We start from the raw sequence: 14,929 nt of genomic DNA, 5'->3' as shown, positions 1-14,929 counted from the left end.
AGGGACACTGTCCCAAGTTGTAGGCTTTTTCATTCTTCTGTTTTCAGAGTTTGTTCTAGGAATCTGTAAGTTTTCAGTGCTTCCAGGGTGGTGTCAGAGGCTGGGCTGAGAGCTCCTGTAAGTTCTGCTGCTACTGTCTCAGCTGACCCCAAAGCCCACTTCTTATGCTGTTATTGTGTGGGAATTTGTCACCTCTGACATAAGCTTTTTTTTTTATTTTGAAAATGAGGAACCTTAGGCTTGGTGACTAGCCCAAGGCCATACAGCTAATCACTGGAGGAGCTAGAGTTATGTTTTTTATAAACCTAAATAATTTTTTTTCAAATACCAGAAAGAATACAGAAAGATCTAGTTCACTACTCCTTTGACCAATTTCTGCTTCTTTTAGATGGAGATCAATTGAGCATAACAACTCCTATAGCAAAGGAAAATATGAGTGAGCCAAGTGCAATTAGTAAGCTTAAGTTAATTGTAATTGTCCTTATCAAAATTTGTATTTCTATAGGAGGTCAGTGACTGTTCAGAATATCTCATCACATTCATGCCCAGGAAAATTGTATGAGATAAGTATGTATTAATGGAGAAAACCTCAAATATATGAGATTAATATACTGGGAGTCATTGAACCATTCATTGCTATTTTGCAATTGTAGGAATGTTTAAGTTGCATTATTACATAATTGTTTCAGTTCTGTTCATTTTTATAATCAATTTATTTACAGAATGAGACCTACCTAAAATTTCTGTGGAAGAAAATGTTTAGCATCATTATATCTCATAGTCAATTATTTTAAAATTATCTCAACAATAACTTAGAAAATAGACATTTGTTAGTGATTGTGTTTTTAATTTTTTTTTTTTTTGCTTTGGTTGTCGTGGCTGCAAATAGAGGTACAGAATTCAGATTCATCCACAGAACTTCTAACAACAACAACAGTAGCTAGCATTTATAAATCTCTTTAGGGTTTGTAAAGCATTTTACATATATAATCCCATTTGATCCTTATGACAACCTGGTGAGGTAGGAGCTATTATTTTTGTTATTTCATAGTTTGGGAAAATGAGGCTTAGAGAGGTCAAATGACTTCTAGGATCACTCAGCCTTCAAGTGTCTCAGGTAGGATTTGAACTCAGGTCTTCATAAGTGTGGCTCCAGTACTTTATCCCTTGTGTCCCTTGTCATTATTTCTTGATACCTTTGTGCAAAGCAGTGTATCATGGTCATTACTTATTATTTGCAGAGCTGGAGGCCGAGGAATGGTGCAAACATCTTTGCATGGAGTGTCTAGGAACCAGACTGAATGACATAAGCCTTGGGGAACCTGATCTGCTGGCTGCAGGAGTGCAGAGGGAGCAAAATGGTATGTGTCATATATCTGATCTCATTATGCTAAGCCATCATGGTAGAAGCTTGGACCTGGAGGTGTCTGAGCAATTATCTAGTGAGATATGGGATTAGTATAGGGGTTTTTAATCTAGGGTCTTTAAACTTGCTCTTTAAAACTCTTTTAAAATATCTTGTTAATTATATATACAAAAGAAAACAATTTTATTATTTAGATGAATAAATGTATTATATTACTATAAACACACTTACATTATTACATAAAATAACATTTTATGTTATCACATAATTGATATTATTTTATGAATTTAAAATATGTATATTTAAAATATGAGTTTTGCCAGACTGCCAAAGGGGTCAATTTATTTAAAAAGCTTAAGAATTTCTGATCCAAACCAATACCTCGTTGTATTGGAAACTTGGGCCAGAAAGGCTAAGTGGTTTACTAAAACGTAAGATAGCTAATAAGCATAGAAGAATCAAGATTCCAACCCAAGCTCTTTGACTCCAAACTCAATCAGGGCTTTTCCATCAGCTCATTTTGTACATGAACCAATGAAGAATTTCTATCAGTTACTTGAGCTGCCCAAAGGCATATAGGTATGTATACATATGAAAATACAAATATAGAAATATACAAAATAGATTTATATATTAAGTCTACTACATAGAAATATTTGTATATCTTATACAAATATTTATAATATTTTTACAATACAAATATGTTTACATATTGGCACACATATAAACATATATATTGTTTGTAACTTGTCTCACCCATTAAAATATGAGCTCCTTGAGGAAAAAGGGCCATATTTTTACTTTCTTTATGTCCCCAGCACTTAGGACAATACTTAGCATATAACAAATGCTTAATAAATTCTTTACATTGATAGGTGTGAAAATATATATAAAAGAAAATATTCAAAAGAAATGGTGGCATAATAGTAATCACCTTCACCATCATTCACAATCTACTTGTCCCATAGTAACACCGACAAAAGCTGGTTTTATATTGATATGAATCAGTGCTAGTTTTTAATGCTAACTTATAATAAGATTAAATGTAAGTAAGATACATTATTTGCCCCTAATGGCTCCAGCAGCATGTGAGCACATTCTCATAATTTTAATATTTTCATAACTCTTCACATTCTAGCTCCAAAAATGCATCCTTTCATCTAAATTTCTAGAAGCAGCCACAGGTATAGAAGGTACATTGCCACATTACTTCAAGTGTCTTTTCCTGCTCATGGTTTTAAAAAAGGAAGAAAAAAGCTTATAGATAAGCATCTGTCAAACACTGTGTAAAGGAAATATAAAGAAAGTTAAAAATATAAGTTTGTGGGTGGAAAAATAGCACAGCTGTCTTCATGTGGCTCTTTGAAAGGTGTGGTATTTGTTAGAATTGTATAAGCTCAGGTTTGCAAGGACTTTCTCCATGGTGAGAAAATAGCTTGTTCCCTTTATTTTCTTTCATGGTATGAACACCAAAGTGACTAGTCTAGAATACAAAGAGAAAGTCTGAAGAATTTCTTGAGAAGAGAACAAAAAATATTTCGATATTAGAACTGCAAAGCCAGGCACTGTGTACATAAAAATTTGCTTCCCTATATTGTCTTCTTGTCAGAATTGCCATTACCCTACCAATGATTCTGCAAATATTGTAGTGTTTTTTTAACTTGCTTTTTCAACCATGTACATGCATTAAAGGAAACACTCTCTCACACACACACACACTCACACACACACACTCACACACACACACTCACATGGTAGTTAATGAATATATGAATAAAGCTTCTATTTATCCTACAGGTATGAGAGGTAGAGAAAGCATGTCTGATAGCATCTGAGTAATCCGATTCTTACTTTTCCCTCATATCATCCCTATAGCTAACAGTTTTAAGTCCTATGGAGTTTTCTTTTATAATGTCTATCATGGGTCCTTAGGATTTAGGGCTAGAAAGGACTGCCAAAGTCATCAATTCCAATGCTATATCATTTTACAGATGAATGATAGGAGATCCAAACAGGTTAATTATCTTACATAAATCAAAGAGAATAAGTAGCAGACCCAAAATTCAAACCTAGATTTTCTAGCTCCACATCCAATGGTGTTTCTAGTACACTGTACCAACTTGTGTATGTTTTTTTCATTTATATTTCCAGCACTCTGGATGAGGCTTTAATCTGTGTATGCCTAGACCAATGCAATTAAGCATAGCTGTCATGTAAGGCAATAGAATTAGAAGATGTGGATTCCAGACCTAGCTATGTTCCTAACTGTTCTAAGCCTCATATTATCATTGTATCATAGATTTAGGGCTCAAAGCAGCCTTAGAGATTATCTAGTCCAATGCCCTCACTGTATAAATGAGGAAACTGAGACCCAGAAATTTTAAATGTTACAATAGAAAATGGTAGAGTCGGAAATTTAATCCAGACCTAATTCCAAACTATTTCCATTGTACTACTTGTTTCTCAAAATGAGTGGATTTTACTAAGTGCTCCTAAAGGTCCTTCCCATCTCTAAAGAGTCTATGGTTCCATAATATTTAACAGCCCATGAAAGTACTTTGTGTTTTTTCGTATCTATCTTACTATTTCACCTTTCCAAATATTATCCATTCTTCAAAAAGCAGCTTTAGTCCTGCCACTTCTTTCCCTCTACTAAACTCTAAAAGCAGTTATTGTGTGTGTATTTAATTTAACGATTAATCATATTTTTCCTGTTGTCTTTTCTATTATATTTTACTTTGAATCTTTTGACTATTTCATTTTTCACAATTTAAACTCCAACTAGACTGTAAATTCATTGAAAGTAAGAATGGCTTATTAAGCTGCTTTATGTCTCCTTCAGTGTCCTGTAGATTATAAGACCAGGTAAATACCTATCCATTAAAAACCATTCAAAAACATTCAAACATCCAAAACTATTTGTTGAATCTATGCTTATAATGCACCCTTTCCTCAACTTTGCCTCTAAGAATCTTTATCTTCCTTCAGACATCCTCTCAGGATTATTTTGTTCATATATATATATATATATGTATGTATATATATACATATATATGTATATATGTGTGTGTGTGTGTATATATATATATATATACCCAGCACCAAACACAGTACCTTGTAATGTATGTTTGTAAATAAATGTTTGTTAAATTCAAGTGAATTTGATCACCTTTACCATCGGAAAATGTTGGCTGACTTTGATTTCCTGTTGTAAAATTCAAATTTTATAAACTTCAAGCATTCAAAGATATTTATAGAAATTCAATGAATACTCATTTATTTGTTATGGGTAATGTTTAAAAGTCCAGAAAGCCCTTTACTTTTATTAGCTTCAAATATGGTATGAATAGAATCACAATTTAAGAGTAAGTTCCATTTTCTTCCTTTCTTGGGTATTAGATTGAATGAATGCTACCCAAATCTATTTTCCTGATCTTGCAGATTCCTTGTATCTACTAATGGCTGTTGGGCCTCACTTTACATGATCATTCATTTCCCACATGTGGGGTTTATAGTCATTTGTGTAAATTATGGATTGCCAAAAGCAAGAGCCTATTAGAGTGACAGATATACAATAGTGTCCTGGATAACAAAGAAGGATGGGAGGAGAGTATGAGGATAAGATGAGGGAATAACAACAGAGTACTAATGTCCAACTGGATTTAGCAGCAACTGATCAAGAGTAATTCAAACACTGAATGAAATCAGTTAGATTTGGTGTTATGGAAAGATATGATCTTATGGAAAGGTATGGGTTATCAGCATACCATTTTTGCAATTGTAAAACTTCAGTTGTCAAAGTAGGGTGCAGGATATGATCCAGCCCCTTTCCTTGACCAATAAACCATTTTTTCTCTATTATTTTCTTGATGTTCACCGCATGCCAGAGCTTAATTTTCAATTTTTCGGAAATGCCTAGCAGTTACTCTAAGTTATTTAGACAAGAAAAATTTTATAAATAATTGCATTTTGAACTGATCTTCAGCTAGATCTCAAGTACAGCCCTTTAAAGCAAACAACCTTCTATAATTAAAAAAAAAAAAATTGAAGTTCATAAAATATATTTTAAGGCCTTCATATAAGTAAATTGAATATTTGGTCAGAGTATTTTTTTTCTTTTTAATCAGTTAATAAGTTCATATCCAAGTTTTTAAAGGTATTTCATGGTATTGGATTACATGATTTATTCTGTGCCAGAACTGATTTTCCGTCCATATCATTCCATTTTATCATGCAATTTCCCTATTTTATGTTTTAAATTTCTCTTAGAAAAAATGTACATGTATATGTTGTATTGCTTCAATAAATTTCATTGTTATAGCTTATGATCATGGTTATTAGGCACACAAAGGACATCTTATCACCAAGGAAAGAAGATTGCATTTCAGAATCTTGACTAGAGTATACATCCTGACAATCAAAACAGTGGTCTCTCCTTTTGGTGTTTTACTGACTTATCAAACAAATAATTCCTACAACTTTCTTTTACATGTTTTGATATTAGTTCAGAGTAAAAAAAATATGGAAATAGTTTTCAAAGGTGAAAGAAAACAGTGGACTATTGTTGAGATAAAATTATTGACTTCACTCCTTTCTATAATCATCTTTATCTAATGTTTTAGTGACTAATGTTGACTCAGCAGCCCACAAGGTTTAAGGGGAAGGATGAGTAGAGAGCAAAAATAAATATATGTGTGTGTGTATATATACAGATATACATATTTCCTGGCCTTAGATTTTAGTCAGAAGTCACTAATGCAATTATTTATTCAAAAATTACTTATAATTTTAAACTATTGATATTCTGTGAGCTCAGGGCACTCTAAGTATGTCATAAAATTTAAAAAAAATAAAATTTCATGGATCTTTTGTTCATACACCTATACTTTCTAGTGGATTCCTCCCTTTCCCATTCCCAGAGAGCTACTTTTTATCATGAAGAATTTTTTAAAAGTGAAAAAATTAGCAACACTAATCAATATGTCAAAAATATGATATCATATGTAATATTCCATAGTCCCCTCAATCACTTCACCAACTCCTATGAAGAAGACAGAGAAGGGGCTTACTAATATTTCTTTTTCTAGGAGACATCTTAAATTTAAACTATTCCAAAGTGGACTCATTATCTTTCACTTCTCTCCTTCACTGTTTCTGTCAAAGGCATCACCATGCTTCTAGTCTCCCAAGCTCATAACCTAGATATTATCCTGACTTCTCACTCTCCTTTACCCCACAGATCTAATCAATTGGCAAATCTTGCTGTCTCTACCTTCATAACATTTCTTGCATCTGATATTTTTTCTCCATTCACACAGCTACCACCTTGGGCCCTCACCTCTCTTCTTAGTTAATAATTACTTCTCCTACCTCAAAGATCTCCCTACTCCAGTCCATCTGATACTGTGTTAGTGGCATTTTCCTTAGCTGCAGCTCTAATGTTTTGATCCTGATACTATATAAACTGTAGTGGCTTCCTGTTGCCTCTAGGCTCTGGAGTTACTCCCTCAAAGCCCGCTCACATTAGTATACTAGGAACCCAGGCCTAGGCTGGCTCTTCTCTCCTGTGGGTTCTAGAGAGAGGGGCTAAGTATATGTACGGGGGAATTTTTCTAATGCTTTAACTTACAGGCCCCTGCTGGTGTTCCCACATGATTATCAAGTGATAGCAATTAGTCAGCCAGATTTAATTAGATGTCATTAAATTTTCAAGGTCTTTTAGTCTAAATCTCTAAGACATGGGTTATTAACCTTTTTGTGTGTGTCACTATGGTGGAGTCTATGGACTTCTTGGAATAATGTTTTTATTTCTTGTACTAAATACGTGAAAGTTATATTGTAAAGGAGAGAGGTTAGAAGCAGGGGAACCAATGTGGGGGCCACTGGAATAATCCAAATGATAACAGTAAAGTAATGTAGTGGCTGGTGTGAGTACAGCAAAAAGAGAAGGGATAGAAGTGAGAGGGGAAGGATGTGAGATTTAAAGAGGTCAAATTAGCAAGGCATGGTGACTGAATGATTATGGACGATAAAGGAGAAAGGAAAGTAAAATATGAACAAGCCTGTGATCCTGGATAACTAAAAGAAGACAGTGGGGGGGGGCAGGGACGAGGAGTAGTAAGGCAGCTTTTTACCAAACTGATAACAATGATTGAAAGGCTTATTAATTTCCTAGGGAGTTTATTTGAGACATAACAGAAAACCCCCTAAGAGTTGTCACAATGGATGACTACAGTGCACTTCTGGTGATTCATGTGGGGTACAAATAACACTGGCAGGATGAACCTTGAAATCATTGCTAATAATTACCAAGTCTTGGTCCAGGAACTGAAGACATTAGGATCCCAGGTATTGCTTTCATCACAGTTGCTCATTGAAAGCAAAGGTTGCAGAAGAGAAAATCTAATTCAGGAAGTGCAGAAGATGGTGTCTCAGAAAGTATTTGGATTTCTGGACAACTTAAAATTAAGCTGTCATTAAGAATGACAGGCTCTTGGCTAGAGATAGTGTTTACAAATCTAATCAAAAGTCCTTAAACTGAAAAAATGAAAGGACAGAGGAGAAAGAAAACAATTATTCATGTGTATCATCATCCTTCCCCTGCTTTATGTTGATTTCAAATTTATCCTGTCTATAGCTTGAATATATACAGTTGTCTGCATAAGGCCTCCCCCATTCAACCGTAATCTTCTTAAGTACAAGGACTATCATTTACCATTCTTTGTATCCCCAGCACATAACCCAGTACCTGGCATGTGGTAGACATTTGATAAATGTTTATACCCACAGAATTTGATAAATGTTTATTGACTGCCTGGCTATATACACACAGATATACCTATATTCTCATACATATGTGTCTTTATTCATGTACATACTATGTGCATATAGTATATACATACATACAGATGCATATATATAAATACATATAGGTGTAGTATAATTTCTTGTATATACACATGCATACAGATACATATGTGCATGTGCCCAGTTGTGCACATGTGCATGTATACTACATCATGGTCATATATACATATTGTATAGATATGTAATAAAAGATATAGATGGAGATATAAAAATATACACACAGAGTTAACAAAAGGAATAGGTACAATATAGGAAGAAAGATAGCTGAAACAGCCAGTCACTCACCAGAGACAAATTCTAAGAAAGAATATAGTAACCACAAAAAAAATCTGCATCTGAATAAAATGATCCAAAAGTAAGAACTCTCATCTAAGCAAAATAGCTTTCCATAACTTTTTTTTTTGAGTTAACTACCTGCAATGAACTTTTCTGCATGCTGGGACACAAAGATACTCACAAAATATTTTTCTAGTACCCATTTCATTTGACGAAGCAGAAATCTAAGCTCAGTGAGGGTTATGTATTATCTAAAGAATTTTCTGTTATTCCAGGATTTTTACTGTGCCTCAAATACTCATTTGAATAATTAGGAAAGGTCTTTGCAGTGGATACTAGTAAGAAGCCTGGATAGTAGAATTCAGCAACAGGCAATTAATTCAGTGACACATGATTGTCATTTGGAAGGCCCAGCAGTTGTCAGGAGGTGGGTATCTTTAGCACTATGTCAGACTGAAAACAGTACAGGTAGACAGGTATTTATTGTCAGGGCAGTCTGGCAGCAGGTAGAAGGAACTCAGACGTGGGATCTATTGTTGAAAGTGAGATTCTAATCTCTGGTAGAATCAGGGCAAGGCCCCAGTTCAGCCAAATGATGTATGTTATTGTTTTTTGCATGTAAATTAATTAGAACTCTTATTGGGCTTATTTATATTTGCAATTTTGCCCATCATTTGGTTTATTGAGTGACATATTTTTGTAATTAATCTTTAAATCATTCTTTTAATATTTTACTATATAATACCTTTTCAATATTAAAATATTCTTCTGGGGCAGCTAGGTGGCACAGTGAGTAGAGCACCAACCCTGGAGTCAGGAGAACCTGAGTTCAAATTCAGCCTCAGACATTTGACACATATACTAGCAGTGTGACCTTGGACAAGTCACTTAGCCCCAATTGCCCTGCCAAAAAACAAAAAACAACAAAAAAAAATATTCTTCTAATGTCTACTCATGGCATGGAAGTGACCCTGGATACTCATAGATATTCCACTGGAATATCATTCAAACATTACTATCAAGTCAGAAAATATTCAAGCATGGGCTTGCTCAAGAACAAGACTAGATAATTGATGACAAGCTCCTTGCGTGAGGTTGATTCCTTAAGAAATGAACTTTTCAGCTGCGACAACTCATGAAGATCCTTTAAGCCAGCCTGAAGGTGTGATTTCTATCAGTAAAGGTAAACTATGTTATTGAAGAATTGATCCTCAAAGAATTGAAATGGATCAAAGATGATCACAATGTAGTATACAGTGCTATAGTGTATATAGACCCTAAGCAGCTATTAATTTAGCCTAAGACTATATTATTCTTTGTCTGCCACATCACTTTGCTGATTCATATTATTTTGCATTCCCCTAAACTTACCAGGTCCTTCCCCCTGGTTACATCTCCCTCATCTTTAATTTTGGAACTGATTATGGAACCCAAGTATAGGATTTGAGATTTATTCCTATTAAATTCATCTTCTTCAGTTTGGTCCATATCTCTAATTTTGGGGAACCATTTTGAATCCTGAGTCACTTGCAAAACATATTAACCTTCCATGCTATTTATGCTTTCATTCAATTTATTAATTTAAAAAACATTTCTAAATTAAATCCAAAGACTGTGAGGTGCTCTGTTGGAAACTTCTCTCTAGAATGAAATAGACTCACTGTCTATCATCCCTCCCCAGCTGTTGATTAGCACTGAGATCTGTGGAAAAAAAATGGAATGGGCTACCTTGAGAGCTAGTACATTCATTTTCTTTGGAAGTCTTCAAGTTGGAGCTAGATGTCCATTGAGTTGTTTGTTGTAGAGGAGATTCCTATTGAGGAACAGGTTATACTAGGTGGCTTTGAAGTCTCTTCCAACTTTGAGATTTTGTGATTGTCTTACCCCTTGGGTATGGTCATTCGTCTAGTTTCAAATAAACCAAACTTAACTATATCTAGTGCAGAGCTATCTGTCTTGTCTGTAGTACCATGAGCTTATCAAATGCCTACCTAAAATCCAGGCATATGCTGTATGTCTATAGCATTTTCTTGATTGACAGTCTAGTAATCCTTTGAAAAAAAAGGAGTTTAATATTTCTCATTTTTAACACATGATGCTATACAGCACTTTTGCTTTTCTTTGAAAGTGCTAACAAATTATCTTTTTAGAAACCTTTTCCAGAATATTGCACACAGTCAGTCAGCTTCATCCCCTATGGTATGAAAAATTGATTATATATTTTATTTTTAGAAATTGAGCCCACATTTGCCCATCTACAGACATGTAGCAGCTTTCCCTGATTTTTAAAAGACCACTATTAATCACATTTCAAGTTCTTTTCATGTCCTTAAATGAGTTTGACTAGTCTGGATGATTTGAATTCTTTTAGAACAGCTAAATGCTCTTTTACTATATCCTTATATATCTGTTTTCAATTATCTATTAATCTTTCCTTCTATAATACTTCCCATTTAGCAAATTATGTTCCTTCATTAAAAAAAGAAGCAAAATGGGAATTGAGTAATTCTGCCTTCTCTCCTGCCACTTACCGTTATCTCATCTATCATAGGCAACATTCTTGTCCATTTAATTTGATTCCTCTTGCCTGCAATGTAGCCTCCAAAAGAAATACACCTATTTTATTATTCAGAAATTAACAATGGGCCTCAACTCACCTGTTCTTTAGCAGTACAGTTCTATATTAATCCTTAGTTACTTGTTCTTCCTTTCATCTTCTGAAAAATGTTTTAAAAATTATCTGAGCTTATAGATAAATTGCTTATCAGTTTCATAGAGAGTTTCTCCTTTCCTTGTCAGAATAATTTGTTGTGTCATCAAAATTGTATTCTCAAATGCTTCCTATCTCATTTTTTTAATTTATTTTTATTTTGGACAAACATTAAAATATATATATATATATATATATATATATATATATATATATATATGAAAAGAAAAGAAGCATTATAAACAAATACTAAACTAAAGTATAAAAGAAAAAAGAAAAACCATGTCATATATACAGTAGAACATAGGAGAGGATTCAGAATATAAAGCAATAATTTATCATTTCAAGAAAGCCTATATATTAAATACCATACATTACATTGAAAGCCGTCCATCTTTTCTTTGCTTCCTTTTAGGTTTTCTATTGTCCTCTGCTATACATTTTTTGTTTCGTTCTTTTTTCCCCCTTTCCTTCCCTCTACCCATTACTCCAAGGCTATAATTGAGCATGCATGTATTTGTAGATAGGTATTGATATATACATATGCATATATATATACATATATCTATAAACACATACTTTCCCTAAGAGATTCTACTCCTAATCTTGTTTTTATGTTTGTGCATATCTCTTTTTTCCTATCTGTCTAACTCCTCTACTTTACTTCTATCTGCTTTCTTACCCTCCTATTACTTAACCTACCCCCACTCTAACAATCCCTCCCTTATCTTTCCATTCCCCTAAATCTAAACACCCTTCTATATCCTTCTAACCTATTCCTTCACTTCCCTTCTAAAGATTCCTCCATCATCCTCTCCCCCCTCCCTGTTCCCTTAGAATTTTTCTTTCTAAATTTAGAAGACTTTTATGCTCTTCTAGATTTATATGTATTTTTCTCTCTTATACCCATTCCTGATGAAAGTAGGTTTCCTGAACTAACAGCCCCCCTCCCCCATCTAATTTTTCTGTATTGGTTCTTCTTCTTGAACCTCATTTGTATTAGATAATTACTCTTTTAGCTAATCTTGAACAGTTTTACTTTTTGAAGTCATTTCATACTCAGGGGTAGCCCAATTTTTCTTATAAGCTACCTAATTACTAGTAATAATCTTAGACATAGATTTTACATTTTCCATACATAAAAGGTAAACATTCTATTCTTATTGAGTCCCTTGTAATTGGTCATTGGTATTACCTTATATTTCTCTTGGTTCTTATATGCCAAATCTTCTATTGAGTTCAGGGTTTTTTTAAAAATTTCTGAAAGTCTAACAATTGATCAAATGTCTTTTCATTCAGAATTATGCCTAGCGTTACGGGGTATGATATTTTCGGCCAGAGGCCCAGTTCTTTTGCTCTTCGATATATACTGTTCCAAGACCTGTGATCTTTTAGTGTTGCCAATGCTAGGTCTTACGTGATTCTAATTGTGGTACTGTCACATGTAAGTTGTATTTTTCTTGTTGCTCATAATATTTTGTCCTTGATCTGGGGGTTTCAGGATTTAACTATAACATTTCTTAGAGTTTTCCTTGTAGGATCTCTTTCAGATGGTTATCATTGAATTTTTTTTCTCTTTCTACTTTCCCTTCTTGTTCTAATGCTTCAGGACAATTTCCTTTAATTATTTCTCATATTATTATATTAAAATTCTTTTTTTGATTAGAACTTTCAGGTAGTATGATTATTCTTATGTTTTCTCTTCTTGATTTGTTCTCTAGATTCATTGTTTTTCTGATGAGATGTTTCACATTCTCTTATATTTTGGTTTTGTTTTTTTAATTTCTTGATCTCTCATAACTTTACTGGCTTCCCCTTGCCCAATTCTGATTTTCAAGGAATCATTTTCTTCCTTAAGATTCTGGATCTCCTTTCCTAATTGGTTGACTTTCTTGTCATAATCTTCTTGTTTTCCTTGTGTTATTCTTATTTTTTCTTTTTAATTTTTCCTCCATCTCTCTCATTTGATTTTTAAAGTCTTTTTTTAAGTTCTTCAGTGAATTCTTCTTGGGCAGGTGACCATTTGACATTACTCTTTGGAGTAGAAGAGGGTTTCTTTGTTTTAGTATCCTCCTCTAAAGATGAACCACAGTCTTCTCTATTCCCATAGTAGCTCTCTATGGTTGATTCTTTTTCCTTTACCTATGTATTTTGTGGGGGGTAATAATTTAGTTTTTATAATCACCTCTGGTCCTGGAGTGTGGAGGATGTGCCTCTGTCTTCAGATCCTCCTTCAGTTCTTCCCTCTGGCCTCTGATCCTTTTCAGTTCTCCCCTCTGACCTTAAGTTCAGACCAAGACCTCCAGCCTCTTGTAAGTGCCCACAGCCAGGGTTGTTCTGCCCCACTGCTTCTGCACTCACCCAGCGTGTGCTGGTTCCTTCTTGCCCCTACTGCTCTCCACAACACAGCTGGGTCTGGTGGTCCTTGTCAGCAAAGGTTCCCTACATCTTCCCCAGGTTGGAGCCCAATTCCCCTCACTGTCCTGGCGGTAAAAATTCCTGTGACTGGGACCCAGGCAGCCTCCCAACCTAACTATCCTCAGGGCTTACAGCTTGTTGTTAAAGCAGCCCCTAGCCTGGAGGTGTTTACTCTACACAGAGAGGACATCTAGTCCTGGGATTTTTCTTCAGGTCTTCTCTGATTGTCCCAAGAGAACCCCTGTTCTGCCCCTACTCTTACTTGTTTTCATGGCTCTATGTTCACCCAGAGGTGTTATTTTGTCTCTTTTGTGGAGGAAAATCTTGAGAGTTTGAAATTTTCTGACCTACTGCATCATCTTCTCAGAGTCTTCTCCTCCTCATTTCAACCAACTTCTTTTGTTGAATATTAGGTCATAATATCCTCACTATTCTCTGAACCCTTTGAAATATCTTCTAATGATCCAAGTTATACATCAGCATTTTTTATATTAGGGATTTTTTTAAATCTCCTCTAACAGTAGAGGTTGAGGGATGCATGAGTAGAGGGCATCCTCATATCACAAAGACTTGGTGGTGGTTTGTATGGGGAGAGGGACATGGGTAGTTTGTTGTACGCTCAATGTAAGTCAGTAAATGTTTATTGTAGCTAACAAAAATCTAATTTGAAATTACACAGTATTATACTGTTCAGAATGCTGGAGGTTTTCGGTCAAATGTATGTAGGCCTAACATGAAGGAGGAAAGGAAGGAAGGATGAGGGAGTGATGGAGGGAAGAAAGAAAGGAAACAAGCATTTTTTTAAATGTGTACTATGTTACATACACTGTATTAAGTGTTTTACAAATGTTTTCTTGTTTTATCCTCTCAACAATCCTAGGAGATGGGTGCTATTATACCCATTTTATAGTTCAGGAAACTGAGGCAGTCAGAAGCAAAGTGACTTACCCAGGATCATACTGCTAGAAAGTATCTAAGGCTATATTTGAACTTAAGACTTCTTGACTCCAGGCCTGAGGCTCTATCCTCTCCAACACCTAGCTGCCTCTAGCTAATTAGATTGAAACTTGGGAGTGCCAACTTTGCCAATATTGTGCCTAGATCAGGACAAGACATTACATAACTTTCTTTTGTCATTGTTTGAATAACATGGGAATATTATTTTCCTATGCTTCTAATGGTTCTTTAAAAATAGTCTGTTATCTTCCCAAATTTTCTTTTGAAGTACTCTTTTCTTTCCTGATTTCTTTTCTTGCTTTTCTTTAGATTCAGAATTTTACCGGTTTATACTT

The 14,929-nt window shown here is 34.5% G+C and overlaps 1 protein-coding gene across 1 annotated transcript in view; it reads left to right on the top strand.

Moving 5' to 3' along the window:
- Nucleotides 1–1,244: 1,244 nt before the first annotated feature.
- Nucleotides 1,245–14,929, top strand: part of DOK6 (docking protein 6) — a 150,930-nt gene continuing 137,245 nt past the window's right edge. The window contains exon 1 of the mRNA XM_036743226.1: nt 1,245–1,361. Coding sequence (XP_036599121.1) covers nt 1,277–1,361 — 85 coding nt within the window. The 5' untranslated portion in view covers nt 1,245–1,276. The remainder of the gene's footprint in view (nt 1,362–14,929) is intronic.

The sequence above is a fragment of the Trichosurus vulpecula genome, chromosome 1, assembly GCF_011100635.1.
Source record: "Trichosurus vulpecula isolate mTriVul1 chromosome 1, mTriVul1.pri, whole genome shotgun sequence".
Lineage (NCBI taxonomy): Eukaryota > Metazoa > Chordata > Mammalia > Diprotodontia > Phalangeridae > Trichosurus > Trichosurus vulpecula.
This window is presented reverse-complemented; position numbering and strand designations above follow the sequence as displayed.